Raw genomic sequence first — 15,829 nt, 5'->3', positions numbered from 1 at the left:
ACATAAACATATAAAGGTAATAAACCTCTGTACATATCCATATAACATGCTAAATAGAGGTCAATAACCTCCGAAATTTGATTTTTGGTAGTTCTTTACCTATGAAAAGGGAACGATGTGGACCATCCAAATTTATAGTGGTACATATTGGAGACCTGTACTATGATACCAAATGCTTATATTAAACAATTTCTAAAACCGAGTGGATGAGCCAAGATACCCCTCCCAAATTTTTAAAGGATGCATCAATGTACCCATATCTTATGATAGGAAATGAACCTATATACATGACCATATAACCATATAAGGTAATAGAACCTCCTCAAAGGGGAGAAATTGGGCCAAAACCAAACACATGGTACAACATATTGCTTATGTTTATATTTTAGCAATTTTGTACCCCTAAAAGAGAACGATGTGGACCACCCAAATTTATCATAATACATGTTGAGTCATGTACTATGATACCGAATCCCCTCCCGGGGTGCATCAATGTACCTATGTCTTATGATAGGGAATGAACACCTATACATTACCATATAAGGTAATAGGACCTCATCCAAAGGAATAAATTAGGTCAAAAACCAAACACGTGGTACAACGTAATGCTTACGTTTATATTTTGGCAATTTTGTACCCCTAGAAGGGAACGAGGTGGACCACCCAAATTTATCATAATACATGTTAGGGTCCAGTACTATAATACCAAATGATTAAATTGGGCAATTTCCAAAATTTAAGGGGTTGGCCAAAGTACCCCTCCCAAATTTTTAAAGGAGTGTACAAACATACCCATATCTTATAAAAGGTAATGGACTCCTATATATGACCATATAACTATATAGGATAATAACACCTCATCAAAGGAAATAAAATCGACAAAAAAACCAAACACGTGGTACTACGTATTGCTTACGTTTATATTTTGACAATTTTGTACCCCTAGAAGGGAACGAGGTGGACCACCCAAATTTATCATAATACATGTTAGGGTCCAGTACTATAATACCAAATGTTTAAATTGGGCAATTTCTAAAATTTAAGGGGTGGGCCAAAGTATCCCTCCCGGTGCACAAATGTACCTATGTCTTATAATAGGGAATAGACCCCTATACATAACCATATAACCATATAAGGTAATAGGCCCTCATCCAAGAGGATAAATTGGGCCAAAAGACCAAACACGTGGTACAACGTAATGCTTACGTTTATATTTTGACAATTTTGTACCCCTAGAAGGAAACGAGGTGGACCACCCAAATTTATCATAATACATGTTAGGGTCCAGTACTATAATACCAAATGTTTAAATTGGGCAATTTCCAAAATTTAAGGGGTGGGCCAAGGTACCCCTCCCAAATTTTTCAAGGGGTGCATTAATATACCCATGTCTTATGAAAGGTAATGGACCCCTGTATACGCCCATATAACTATATAGGATAATAACACCTCATCAAAGGGGATAAAATCGACCAAAAACCAAACACGTGGTATAACGTATTGCTTACGTTTATATTTTGACAATTTTGTACCCCTAGAAGGGAACGAGGTGGACCACCCAAATTTATCATAATACATGTTAGGATCCGGTACTATAATACCAAATGTTTAAATTGGGCAATTTCCAAAATTTAAGGGGTGGGCCAAAGTACCCCTCCCAAATTTTTAAAGGAGTGCACAAATATACCCATATCTTATGAAAGGTAATGGACCCCTATACATGACCATATAACTATATAGGATAATAACACCTCATCAAAGGGGATAAAATCGACCAAAAACCAAACACGTGGTATAACGTATTGCTTACGTTTATATTTTGGCAATTTTGTACCCCTAAAAGGGAATGAGGTGGACCGCCCAAATTTAACCTAATACATATTAGGGTCCTATACTATAATACCCAATGTTGAAATTGGGCAATTTCCAAAATTTAAGGGGTGGGCCAAGGTACCCCTCCCAAAAATTTAAAGGGGTGCATTAATATACCCATATGTTATGAAAGGTAATGGACCCCTGTATACGCCCATATAACTATATAGGGTAATAACACCTCATCAAAGGGGATAAATTAGGTCAAAAAACCCCGAAATTTGAATTTTTGACAATTTTTTACCCATAAAAGGGAACGACATAGACACCCAATACTGATAGAGGTACATACTATGGTCCTAGGCTACCATACCCAATTTTTAGATTTGGCAATTTCCAAAATTTAAGGGGGGTGGTCCTAGGCACCCTTGCCAAAATTTAGGGGGTGGGCCAAGGTACCCCTGCCAAAATTTAGAGGGGGCGGTCCTAGGTACCCCTAGGTCATTGACCCCGGGCCAAGGTCATTGACCTTTGACCTATGACGTCACAAAAATTTTTGCTGACTCAGTTCGCCATAACGGGGTCCCTACTGCTTCCTATGTACCCCTGCCAAATTTTTAGGGGGTGGGCCATGGTACCCCTAGGTCATTGACTTCGGCCAGGGACCATGGCTCCTGAGGCAGGGACCCAGGGGCCAAAAAGTGTCCTAAAGTCAGGCCCATACTACTAACACCCTCCCTATTATATGTATTTTAATCAGTGTAGCATATTAAACATTCAGTATATTGTAGGAGGTAAATATATTGAAGATTTATTTCAAATTAGTTATCAGTTTTCCGTAATACTATCATAAACAAGAATACCTTAATTTTATATCATATATTGTACCCATAATTTGATGCTATAGTACTTTTAAAGACACACATAACGCTGATAAGGAGCAGAGCACAGTATGAGGGGTTACTCAATATAATTTAGTCGTGAGAGAATTGGTTTCCACCAGAATGCATATCTCATATATATTGTTTCGAATGAAAGACACTAGCAACATTTTTTTCTGTATGCAGTCAGAGGGAAGTGTCTTTTAAACATAAGAGTAACTGATACAGACCAACCTATTAACAAAGAAAATAAAATATGAGAAATATTTATTAGCAGAGTTATAGGAGAGAATACATGATCAAAGGCTATTCGTAAATTTATAGAATTCAGAGTAATTTTCTAATTATATATGATAAATTCAAAGTAGTCAGTTTATCAAGTGACAATGCAATATTATACCAAGAACAAATTTCTAGGCACATCTACAAAGTGTACTGTCTAAAAACTGTCGAAAAGTCAGTGCAGAACTGTGTGAAATCATTTTGGTGCTCCAAGACAACACAAAGTTTATTAGTGCAATAACAAAGTGCGAAGAAATAAAATGTTCTCTCACCAAATGTGCACCCAAACTTTTTTGTTCCCTGAATGGCTGATAGTAATATTCTGGACTTCGGAACTTTGAAATTATTTACAGATTTACGAAAAACTTATGAATCGATGTAGGAAGTAATTTGCACTAAGGATGAATAACATTAAAATATAACTCTTGTGGAAAACGTTGGGCGGTTGTACGATTTTCTATCATCTTCTAGAATTCATATACCATAAAAGAGTACAACAACAATTACTGATAAGTAAACAAATAAAAATAAATCACCAAGTGGGTATCAAAGCAACTGAAAATGTATTGAATCTCTAGAAAAAGAAGCAAATCAAAACGCATTAGTATCGATTTTAATACATCGAATTCCTTTAATTGTGCGGATAGATAACAAGCTTGCTTATTACGCATGTTGGTGAGAATTTGGGGGTGAGAAAGCGTGTTTATCTTATTTAGAGAAGAGATTTCTTCATTTGCTGAGATACTACTTTGTTTTGAAGGTGTCATTACATTCCAAAGGGAAGCTGAGTATTGCAAAGAGTGAACTGTGAGTTCTGCCCAAAAATATCGTTACTTTTTTATGAATTCTTATGCTATTACTTAAAACGCGTTATTTATAAACTGACCTGCTTTGTTGCAAAATTCATAATATTAAGGGATTTAAACAATTCAGGCTTGCAATTTTATGTGCCAAACTTGTTTGTGCTACTTATATGTGTTAATATAAAGGTGTGTCAAATTTGTTTAAAATTGCTCATTACTTTTATGAATACTTTTTGGAAAGAAAGTAAATCGTTTTGTTACATACGTATCAGTTATATACTAAGAATGCGTTTTCTGTCTATGGTGTTTTATACATTTATGCTAAATTGTATTTGAATATTCTTCCATGGTTTTGCTTTCAAAATTATTATTTCATTTTATAATCTTTTGATCATGGTAAATCTCAGGGAGAAATCGCTTTCACGTTTTCATCAAAGCAATGTTACTCTTTTCAGAATACACAATTGAACATATTATTATATTTCGGTTTACGAATTTTTTAAATATTCAGATTATATTTAGGAGTTTCTGCAAACAATATGTTCTAAAGAAATAATACGTACCATTCTCGTCCTTGTTAGCTGCATTAGTATGATTGCTGATGTCTGGAAATATAGATAATTATTATTAAATCACTGGATTAGTAAATGAAGTAAGAAAATAGGGATTCACAATTCCTGTCAATGGTACTTTAATAACAACTTCAAATAAGAATAAACACTTCCTTCACATATAAGTTTTCTTCATAGTAAGTAATTTTCGAGAATAAGAACTAACGATTTTCGACTGTATATATATTTGTAATGTTTAGCTTTATACAGTTTATCATATAGCGTTTTGCATCTATTACAGAAATATGGAAAACGTAATTATGGTTTTTGTTATTACAATGTCTTAATTATGCAGACTGACTCAGTAATACTTAAATTTATAATTGAAGGATAGGATTGATATAACAGTTCTACTTAAAAAAAAATCAATTGTATTCGAAACTTTTTATAACAGAGTTTTGACTATTTAGGAACAAAATGTTTAGTTGCAACCTATATATTATACAAACACTGTACTGAAAGCCTATTTCAATATAAACTTGCTTACTTTTTACACTGTGAATATATTAGAAATACTATAATTTTCTACAGATTATTTGTGGTCATATATTGTGCAATGATTTTAATTAGTCATGTTAGATACAAGTTACATAATTTAATGAATAAGTTTTTCGTTGGTAATACGTACTTATGTTTCAGAACTAAATGTATTTTGTAATGAAGTTGGTAAGAAAAGAAAAGGGTCAGGAAAGGGGAACATAATATACAAAACAACAATTTTCATGAGGTGTTCATTAAACGAATTCTCTTAGGACTTGTAACAACGCAGATAGAAAAAAATACAAAAGTATCTGTAGAAGTCTCAGGAATATGTTGACAAAGATCTATTAACCAAATCACTTAATACTGTTAGATTATTGCGAATCGATTAATTGATATTTTGCTTTTCAGTATCATGACAACTTTCACAACGCGAATAGTTAAAATACATATTTAAATGTGTACCTGATACCCCTATATAACATTAGTAAGTCATTAAAATTCATTGCTTTAAATGAGTTAACAGTTTTAGATACTTAGTTACACTTGAACATGGTGGAAAGACTACAAGGTAGATGCAATGCAGTGCTAAATTCTTGTCACTCTGGCGCATGACGTCATTTTGGTCGCAGACGCGGCAATGAAAGTCAAATGTACTTTTAACAAGCGCTTGCTCGCTGGTATCTTACACGCAAACTTCTCTTCTATTTATAGTGATCTTCAACGAAGTAAAAATTTTAGTACAAACCATAATTATGTAAACGTTATATAAACGTAATGTGATCAATGCTTAAGCTAAGTGAATTAAAAGGAAGATATTTACAATAGCAAAAAAAAGTAATATCAGTTCATATCAAACAATTTTAAAGCTTGAACAAACTAATATTGCTCACTACATTTTTCTCTTTTTCTTTTTTTCTTTCCTTTTTTTAACATATGAAGTAATACACTTGAGTATGCATAGGTCTGAATAGTCTAAAATGCAATGGGTCGTTAATGCATTTCATTTTTATATATTTATGTATGTTCAAGTATATTTTCCTAACACATTGATCGGTTTTGATTTGTTATTATTATTATTATTATTATTATTATTATTATTATTATTATTATTATTATTATTATTATTATTATTATTATTATGTTTAAAAGATAATTCTTTACTAATGACCCCATATAAATTTTGAGAATATCTCAAGGGAGAATTCATGGTTTTCGTAAACAGAAATGCATGTACGCATATTTTCGTTATGCTTGGACAGTTTTTTAAGGTGTTGCTCCCACGTGAGTTTCGTCAGAATCTCAGGGGAGGTTAAAAACTTTATTGGGCAGAGAAGCACGTATTTAATATTTTAAACATAGTTTTTATTTTTGATTTATAAAAAAATCATCTTATTTGAAGTCGCTGATCGTTTATTTATAGAATTTTTATTTAAACAAAGGTTTGGTGAAACTGACAGTTCTCTGAGTATTAGTGTCAAAATTTACGCCATAACAAACTGTATTATTAAACATTTGTAAAAAATAAAACGTTACATACACTATTGTGTTCTGAAAATATATAGAAATAAATATGTATATACAAAGCACCTCAAACAAAGAAATTGAAACTTTACTATTTCAAGCAAGAAACAAAGTACTAGGCGTAAGTGAAGACGATGTAGGGGTGTTACAGCTAGACTAGGAAACATATAAACCATAAAATTACATAATTTTGTTAATTTTCCTGATAGTTTTCTCTTTTGTGTCCCGTGGACTAAAGAATACAAAAGATAAATGCAAGTGAATAATTATGTGGAATTTAATGGAATGAGAATGCGGGAGTACCCCGAGAATCTTACGGACACGATGTTGTCCACCACAAACTCACTTGACCGAAAAGCGGACCAGTACCCCTTGCATCAGAGGTGAGCCTTCTGCAACTGAGCCAACGTGGTTCCTTGATTGGTCGAGAATCTACCATATTTTTAAATTTACTGCGGTCATTCTTAATTTTGTAATTCTGGAGGGGGCTCCTAATTATGTATATGTAATTATCCAAAGTTTTGATTAAAATGAACAAAAATTTCAAAACCTAAGTGTAAAAATGTCCCGGCAATGTCGCCCTGACATGGTAGGTGGATACTTTATTCTCTTGATCTAATACATTGTTATATATCTTTGTAATCGTTAATCGTTATTACGAACCATCGATTCGTAAGTTAATTTGAAGTGCAAGTCCCGTTTTAGCACCGGGGCTACAGGAAATGCAGACCTGCAGAATGAAATGGGACCGAAACTACTTTAACGCGTTCAATCCTCTCCATTTGCGTAACTCAAGGGAGGTAAGCCTCCTAGATCATCGTGCCTTCCTTCTCGAGTTACATGTCTGCCTCTGTGGGGAAAATTTTCTCTCAATATCTTATGTAGAAAGAAGTGATGATAGAAATGATAACATCTGTTGGTTCCCCTCCCTCATGATTTCGAATCCGGATCTTGCGTCAAAGTTTGTCTTTTAAAATCGTACTATTGGATTTTTGTATGCAGAATCAACACAAGCTACTGTAGCTCTATAAACTATTAATACTAAAATGAAACTAAATAATGAGATCGCATTTTATATTTTTAATTAATATTGCATTTATTTATTACTTTTATGTAAAACTTACCATATTTTAGGTTTATTTTGTTCTGTCGCCTGCAAGCTAAAATTCATTTCTGGAGACATTCCCCGTCTTTTTGAGGAAATCTGAATATTTTATATTAGTTCCCTTAGTTTCATGTAATAATTACTACAGCCGTACACTGCACAGTGAGGAATTCTCGATATCATTTAAAAGAACTAAGGAACAAAGAATTTCCACTTGTCACTTAAAGACATGCGCATGCAACCACCTTGTAGTCTTTCCAACATGCACTTGAAGAAACGAAGCTCAAGTTTTCACAGATGACAGGAAAAAATTACATCTGCATAAAGCATGGAAACTTTATCACTGTGCTACAAGTTTCAAATGTTAAACCAATAATAACATTATAACCAACTGAAACTGTGGTGTATACTCAGTGCAAATTCTATTATTATCATGAATCTTCTTCCCACTGTGCATTAGGGTGGAGCGAAAATATGAAAGAGAAAATTTTAATTTGGTAGACCCATAAAAAGTTTACTACTTGTCAGCGAAACACTTCTGTAAATTTGATGAAATTTCGTGAATAATTTTAGGGTGCTACCAATCACTGAACTTTTGTCATTTAACCCTTTTAAATTATATCGTTTCAAATGGAACGATGGCACAGTATGTTCATTGTTGGCTTAAAAATGAAGCAACAAAGCTTTTTCTAATTTTTTTGTCTTTTTTCAAACATAGAGGCATTTTAGAACTCGTTTCGTATAGTCTTTTGCATTTCTGCGTCGAGACATTAGGGTGATGACATCATAAATTAAAAATAAATGTTAGGCTTATTTTCATTATTTTTTGACGGGCTTATTTTTGCACCTAGAAGGTCGAAACTTTGCACCCATAAATTCTATTGGCATTATTATTTTTTCAATTTCTTTTCAGATCTCTGCGTTAAAGCAGAGAGGTCCAGAGGGGCAAAAAGGTGAGAAAAAGGTTTTTTATTTTTTAAAAATACTTTTTTCCGATCTTTCCGCCTCAGGTACATGATGGAGACAAAAAACCGTCTGAAAGGCTATTCTATTATGAAGAGAATGAGATTTGAACCATGATCCTAGCAAAAATAAAGATATCTCAGGAAATTCTTATCTGGGATCCTGTTTTATGCACGCATCTGAAATATTCTGAAGATATTCTTAGCACATTGTTAAATATTTTTTGTCTTTATATTTTTAAATGTTTCCTTTGTTAATTCTATTTTAATTTTAAATAAAACGTCTAATTATTTAATTTCCAAAGTTTTAAAGTATATGTCATTTTTTTGGTTTAGCGTTAGTTTGTAAAATAATAAATCTACCGTTTTATTGTTCAAAGAAAATATTGTTATTTATTTTTTTATTCTATTTTTAAATATTTACATTCTTATGAACTACTTCTGCTAAAATGAATTTTTGTTAGTTATTTATGTATACTTGTGTTTGAGAATATTAGTTTGAAAGTGATTGTTTAAATCTTTCCTCGTAACCTATATTGATTTTCGAAAACAGAAGCTGCGTTCTCTAAACTCTAGTCACAACTCACAGTCCAATGTCATGGATGATTACAAAATGGCCCTTTAGATTCCCGAATATCATTTACTATGACTTCTTTCACGATATTATAGAAACGACCTTGTTGAATGTAAGACAAGACAATTTTCTTGACTTTAATTTTAAAATAATAGTTATTAAATATTCTTATTTTTGTTCAGTCTTAACTTTTTGAATGAACGTTTCACATACCTTGACCCTTGTGTTTTCCTTTCTCACTCCCTTTCCCCTTTCCATGTCCTTCTCCACCACCTCCTGTATTAAAATTATACAAAAATACTTCATCGATCCCATATAAATGCAATTTAATAAAAAATGTTAGAGTTTGATTAAATAAGAGAAGTGTCAATAACATGTTATTCATCCTTCATATTACGTTTAGATCACAAGAATATCATGCAGTATTACTAAAGTTGAAAAAAAGCAAGGTAAGTTCTAAGGTACGTATAGAATATCAGGACCTTGGAATGAAAGATCAAACTCGAAACATTTTTTCTTTTATTTTTCTCCTAGTATCAGGCAGATCTGGATAATAACACATAAATAATCATTTTGTCCTGTTTCATCTTTAGGAATTCCCACAGTCTCTAGATAAACAAAGATACGCCCTTGGTATCTTATAGAGTTTGCAAAGATTTCAGCTTGATTTCCCAACACCCTGATTTCAGTATTTGCTCTTTATCTTCCAAGGTTCTGATATAGAAAAATTTACAATGTTCTTTTTTTTTACTTTGCATTATTTACTTACAATATCTGTATATGTTAAACCCCGAAAAGAGAACTAGTCAAGATTTTGAAAATGATCTAATTGAAAAATGGGCAAGAATGAGTGTTATAATTTTCTACACTGAAATAATTTAAATAGAAATAGTTTTATAAATAAATTTTATATTTTGAAGAGTATTTATGCAAAATGTTGAATCTTAAAAGCTGACAATCTTATACAACAAATCCTTAATATAGTATAAATTTGACTTGGCCATTTTTAATTCACTAATGGGTGTCACTTAAACTAAAGCTTAGTACAGAATAAAATGAAATGTTTGAGTTTATCGTCCCACGACTACGCCCCTTAGGGTAAAGGGAACGATGATCAAGGCAAGTGAATGATGATGGAAGAAAGTAGTAAGAAATTGGACATCTCCGAGAAAAGCCACGAGCACGCTGTCTACGACATACTTACTTTGCAGGGAATCGAACAAGGAAAACACACAAAAGAGGTAAGCTCTCTTCAACTGAGCTACCATGCCCTCAGCCTCAGTGTACTCATTAGGTCTAATGCTTCCAATTTCAATGAGGTTTATGTGTGCTTACACTTACACACAACCGAACTTGCTGCAGTTTTTCTTCAGTTTTGTATGCGATACATTCCCATTACGGACGTTATTATAATTACGTTTTATAATATAATTACATCACTCTAATGAGTGTTCGCAACATTTCTTTCATTTTCTTTTGCTTGTGGTTAATAATTGGAATGTGTTTGCTCTAATCAGTACTGTTTCTCCTACTCTACATACCCTTATTGTGATCTTTTTTATATTATCTTCTTCGAAAGTGAACTCAAACACGAATGAGTTACTTTTGCGCGTTTGAACATACAGAATTTGTGTATATTGAAACTATGGCGTTTCCCTGTACTCTTAACATTAACATTTTTTGCATTGGCTTACATTTACATATTTTTGCATTGAATTACATTCGCATTTTTTGCACTGCATAATATTCACATTGTTTTCCATTGAAATACATTAACATGTTTTCCATTTCTTACATGCACATTTTTGCATTGCCTTACATCCACATTGTTTGGCATTATCCTGCATTCATATTTTTTCATTTTCTTACATTCACATTTTTTGCACTGCTTTGCAGAGCTAGGAAAACTTAAATTGCAATTATAGCATGTTGCTATAGTGCATCCCATGTATTGTTCAATTGTATTGGTATTACTATTAATTTACTTTCTATTGAACTTAGTTCAGGTGTATTTTCATTTACAAAACTTCTAAACATAATGGAGAATATGCCAAATTGAATCTAGCTGACCATCATGTCGCACATGCAGCTGGAATTAAAATAAGAAGTCCCAAAACTGCTTCCATCTTAGTCACTGATTCTTATTTTAAATTTGCTTATGCTATTTGAATACGTAAATTTTTGATTTTCTATATTGAAAGTTTGGTCTTATATTTCAAATCCTATTCTGTTTAAAATCGTTATAATAATCGTGAAAAGTTTGGACGAATTTTAGTAAAAGAAACCATTATTGGTAACTCTGTGCAACGACCAAATCCTCATCTTTCCACAGTAAGGGTGATTAATCTGCTCCGCTTAGGCTTTCGTAGAGAATAACGTATAGTAGAGCTCACTGTTGTCAAAATTGTTTAATAAGAAAAATTCGAAACATCGTCTAAAAACGAGTATTCCACCTTGCATTGGTTGGTGCTATTGTTTAGGAATATGTGACCATTTGCAAATCCAACATAACATTTTAAGGTAAGCTTATTTTATTCTGTGAAAGCTAGGAGTTATGAACTTCAGTCATTGCATTATTTTACAGAAGTACAAAAAGATATCGTGTTTATAATTATGGTCTGAAACTATCGCCAACACATTGCAATTGGCCAAAGATTTTATTGGCGCGAAGTTAAGAAAACATATAGGCTTGCGTCTTAATGACTTTCTTCTCTCGTCGGGGAAACAGAATTCCCCAATAATTCTAAAGACGAATTTGATTTCACTAAAATTCAATATCGCCGAGGATGAACAGTTGAATACTTACCGGGAAATAATTTGATCGCAGAGAAATGTTTGTCTTAAATGTTAATCATTCCGTTTACGTTATTGACAAGAGAACATTCATGATAGTATAGAGAATAATATACGATATATCTTGTTTAGCCAGATTAATGATACTTAGACATTCAAGTTATTGTAAGTGCTACCTTCTTTTCACTTGCAAACGGAAACATACTATGTTGTTTATCACACCCTTTGAAAGCATCAGGTTGACAGTCTCCGCGACTCAACATAAAAATTGTATATTACATCAGGTTATTAAATTATATATTTCAAATGTACACGTTAAACTAGCAATTAAATTATCAAATTGCTTTTGCCCTGTTTTAAGACTAAGATTGCTATAGTTTTGAAACCATCCTAATTTCATTAACCTCTGTAGCAAAATATAAGGAGATATACATACAGGAAGTAGTAGTGCGAAATGAACTGACATATGTTGTGGAAAGATTGAATGTGCTACATCGCCATAGACGGTACGATTAAAGGAAAGTAAGATATAGTAAGAATATCACAACTAATCTATTTAAGAAATTATATAAAATTGGAAGTGTAATATGAAGCATGGTGGAAGAAACATTTCAAGACAATAGCCTTAGGGAAGATCCGTATTAGTCCTAGGATATGCTAATAATTACTATAAGGTCTTTCAACACCACAATTAATATTAAAACTTGTTACAAAGGTCACTTCAATATTATAAAGTACCAAACTACAGAAGTATTCATGAATGTAATAATGGAAGTGCGATGGATGATGTATTGCATATAAAAAATGGTGTGGTTTGAAACACCACGAATATGATATAAGATGTGTCGAATGAATAAAACCAAGGTTACAAATAAATTGAATATTTGCCTTTTAAAAATGTTTTACCGAGAAATGATGACATGTCACTTTAAACGATGTATCTTTTAAATAATTATCATACTTTCGTTTACAGGATTTTTCTATGAATAATTATCTTGTAGATATACAAATATATATAGGGATTTGAATGGTACTTATGATGACAGAGATTGAGAACTATGAGAATATACAGCATATTACTTTTTTGTTGTAAAATGTAACACAAATTATTCCCCGTAGTCATAATTACAATCATCTCTCACAATTTTAGTAATTGAAGATATATTTAGAACTTTACCAATGTTTGCCATATATTGAAAATTGTTTGAGATATGAAACTGCCGTAAAACGATGTTGATATTTTGTCCAGTTTAAATATGGCATATGGTAGATTGTGGAATGTTGACCTTTGAAAAGAATCTAAATTTCAATCCTATTAATTGTTTCATGCTTATGTTTGAAATTTACTGTTTTATGATCATAGTATTTAACACTGTGTTTGTTTAGATACGCATTGACCCTCCGGTGGCATTTGCATTACTGGTATTGCGAAGGCATCAACTTTTACCCTTTCTAAACATTTTTCGATATTATGCGTCTTTAGAATGTAACAGTAAATAAACATGTATCATTGTAATGTTTCGCGTAATGCTTATATTTTATACATAATACACAGTTTAAGTATCTATTATTCTGACGTAGTTCCATTAAAACTGTAACTTTATGCTGGTTTGGCAATTTGTTTCTATATTTGCACAGCAGAGAATGCCAAAAAAAAGTCTTTCTGTCAGTCTTCGCACCTTACCAAATTCTAGATTACTTTTATCGGTTCGTTTGGAATTTTTAAACGCTTAGCAAAATAAATGACGCACCTGCATACGTAGATACAATCCATTAACATGATTAATCCAAGTAATTTTATATAAAATAGCATTGCTACAAATTATTGCGTATTTATCTTTTAATTATATCTAACAAATTTTGACTTTCAATATTACTGTTACGTTAATTGAATATAGATACTGCGTTCTTGCATTAAACCTTTTTCTAATAGAGCTTTTCTCTACTTTCTAAACTGCTATTGGTGTTTAACATAATAGCAAATCGTTCATATGTTAGAGCGGGAAATAATATTATTTACATGTTGGAGAATAATTAAAATTAGTTTCATTCTGAACTTTTAAACTATTTGAAATTTGTAACGAATGAACAGAATGATATTTACCAGTTTTATTCTTGATCCAAGCATCATAATTATCATAATTATCATAACTATCTGTAAAGTAAATAAAATATTGATAGTCCAATAATATGAAGTATATAATACCTATTACTATTAACAAAACTGAAGATGAATATTCATAAAAGTAAATACGAGCTTTAAATATGATATATGTTTCTAATAACAAACTTTAGTATATTATAAAAATGAATCACATGTCTTTTCTAACTATTTAGATGAGTTTTCGTTTTCTTCAAATCTTACTGGCAAACTTTTTGTTATATAACAATTGTGGGAATGTCCATTGTCTTTTGAAGTTTATGGAACACATTTGAAGCTCCTTTATGTCACGTATTTTGATGAAAATATAATGATAAAATCCGTTAGATGTACCATATCCTGTGAAGGTTTTAATACTTACCCATACCAGTGTACAATCTTTAACTAAATTACTGACCAAATCCTAGCTTGGTACAAGTACTAGCGAAGTTCAATGGCTTATTCCAAAAAGGGCAATCGTTTTAAAGTCATACGATATTAAGTAACATTGTAACGGTTAGAGATCTAAATCTCTATTCCGTAGTTTTAAAAAAAAAGGTCTGTCGAGAGTCCGGATAATTTGGTTTAGTTTCCTATCCTGTAGTGCTTTCAGCTACTGTCGAGAGGAAGCTTAGTATCGTTCTCCGTATGCTTGGTTGTCAGCGCCAACGGTCATTTTTGGAACTACTCGTTCTACGTTTGAATAGCTCCGGGTTGGGCTAAATATAATAGTTCGGAATTGCTAAGGTGCAACATCACCTAATAAGTGAAGTAAAAATCGGCGGAGAAAATGTCTTTACAATGTTTGAAAATTCCAAGTATAATTAATTGTGAAGTTATTACCAGAATTGTTATATAGAGCAAATCCTAATATGAAGTTAATATATATATATATATATTTTTATCGTGAAGTGTGTTTGAGTAAGAAAAAGGATTTGGAAGTAAGTTTCATTACTAGTGACCATTTTGATTGTGATTCAACATGTGATAAACGGTCATTTAAGATGGTGTATTTTGTTATTGAATTTTGGAAGATCTCCTATTATTCAATTTATACAGTAAATTGGTAAGTCTTTAAATATATATATATTTAAGGTTAATATTTTTGTATCTATTTTGAAGTTTGTTGTAATTCAATTTCTATCAGTTGTATCGAAAATCACTTGCTTAGATTTTTGTATTCAACTCTATTTGACCATATATAAATCATACAGTAAGAATTACCTTCTTTTCTTATATAATTAATCACTATATAAACCTTAGTTAGCACATTTGTATTTGACATTTTGTACTTTAGATGAGCAATTATTTACTTTTCGATGTGATATAAATTCACGACATTTTTAAAATAATAATACTAAAAATAATTCTCCCCGATTTAGCTGAGCTAGATTCCTATTCTGAACAATTATCCTGAATTAAAGGACCTGAAGCTAATATTCTATTCTGTGCAACTGCATTTTTGTTTGGATTTTTTTATTTTCTAATGTGCGTTACACAGTTAAATTCCGAACTATTATCTTTCCTTACAAGCACCAAGTTTTGTATAGACCTTGTATAAGTGCTATAAGAGTAGTTTTCTTAAATGTATTTAAGAGAATGATCGTAAGGATAAATGATATTAGCAATCAGTGTCCTTGTTAAGATAGAGCAGTCAGAAGGTCAGTTAGGAGGTGTTTCTATTTGTACATTTACATACAAGAGACATATTTTTAAATCACGTAAACTTCAAGTTAATAATTTAGTGTCCAAGCAAGTTAAAAGTACAAAACGTTGCATTCTACATCATAGTTTTGTTGTTGTTAAGTACGCATCGAATCCAAAAGCTGTGCCTTATTAATTGTAATCCTTCTGATAGCAGG

At 31.8% G+C, this 15,829-nt stretch overlaps 1 protein-coding gene across 1 annotated transcript in view; it reads right to left on the bottom strand.

Moving 5' to 3' along the window:
- LOC145683623 (uncharacterized) overlaps positions 1 to 15,829 on the bottom strand; it is a gene marked incomplete at its 3' end in the record, with an annotated part of 551,164 nt that overhangs the window by 166,435 nt on the left and 368,900 nt on the right. Inside the window, 3 exon segments of the mRNA XM_081754960.1 lie at positions 4,342 to 4,383; positions 9,248 to 9,310; positions 13,932 to 13,982. Coding sequence (XP_081611086.1) covers positions 4,342 to 4,383; positions 9,248 to 9,310; positions 13,932 to 13,982 — 156 coding nt within the window.

This window comes from Thermobia domestica, chromosome 4, assembly GCF_964235325.1.
Source record: "Thermobia domestica chromosome 4, izTheDome1.hap1.1, whole genome shotgun sequence".
NCBI classification, from domain to species: domain Eukaryota; kingdom Metazoa; phylum Arthropoda; class Insecta; order Zygentoma; family Lepismatidae; genus Thermobia; species Thermobia domestica.
The sequence above is the reverse complement of the archived record's forward strand: the minus strand, read 5'-3'. Positions and strand labels throughout refer to the sequence as shown.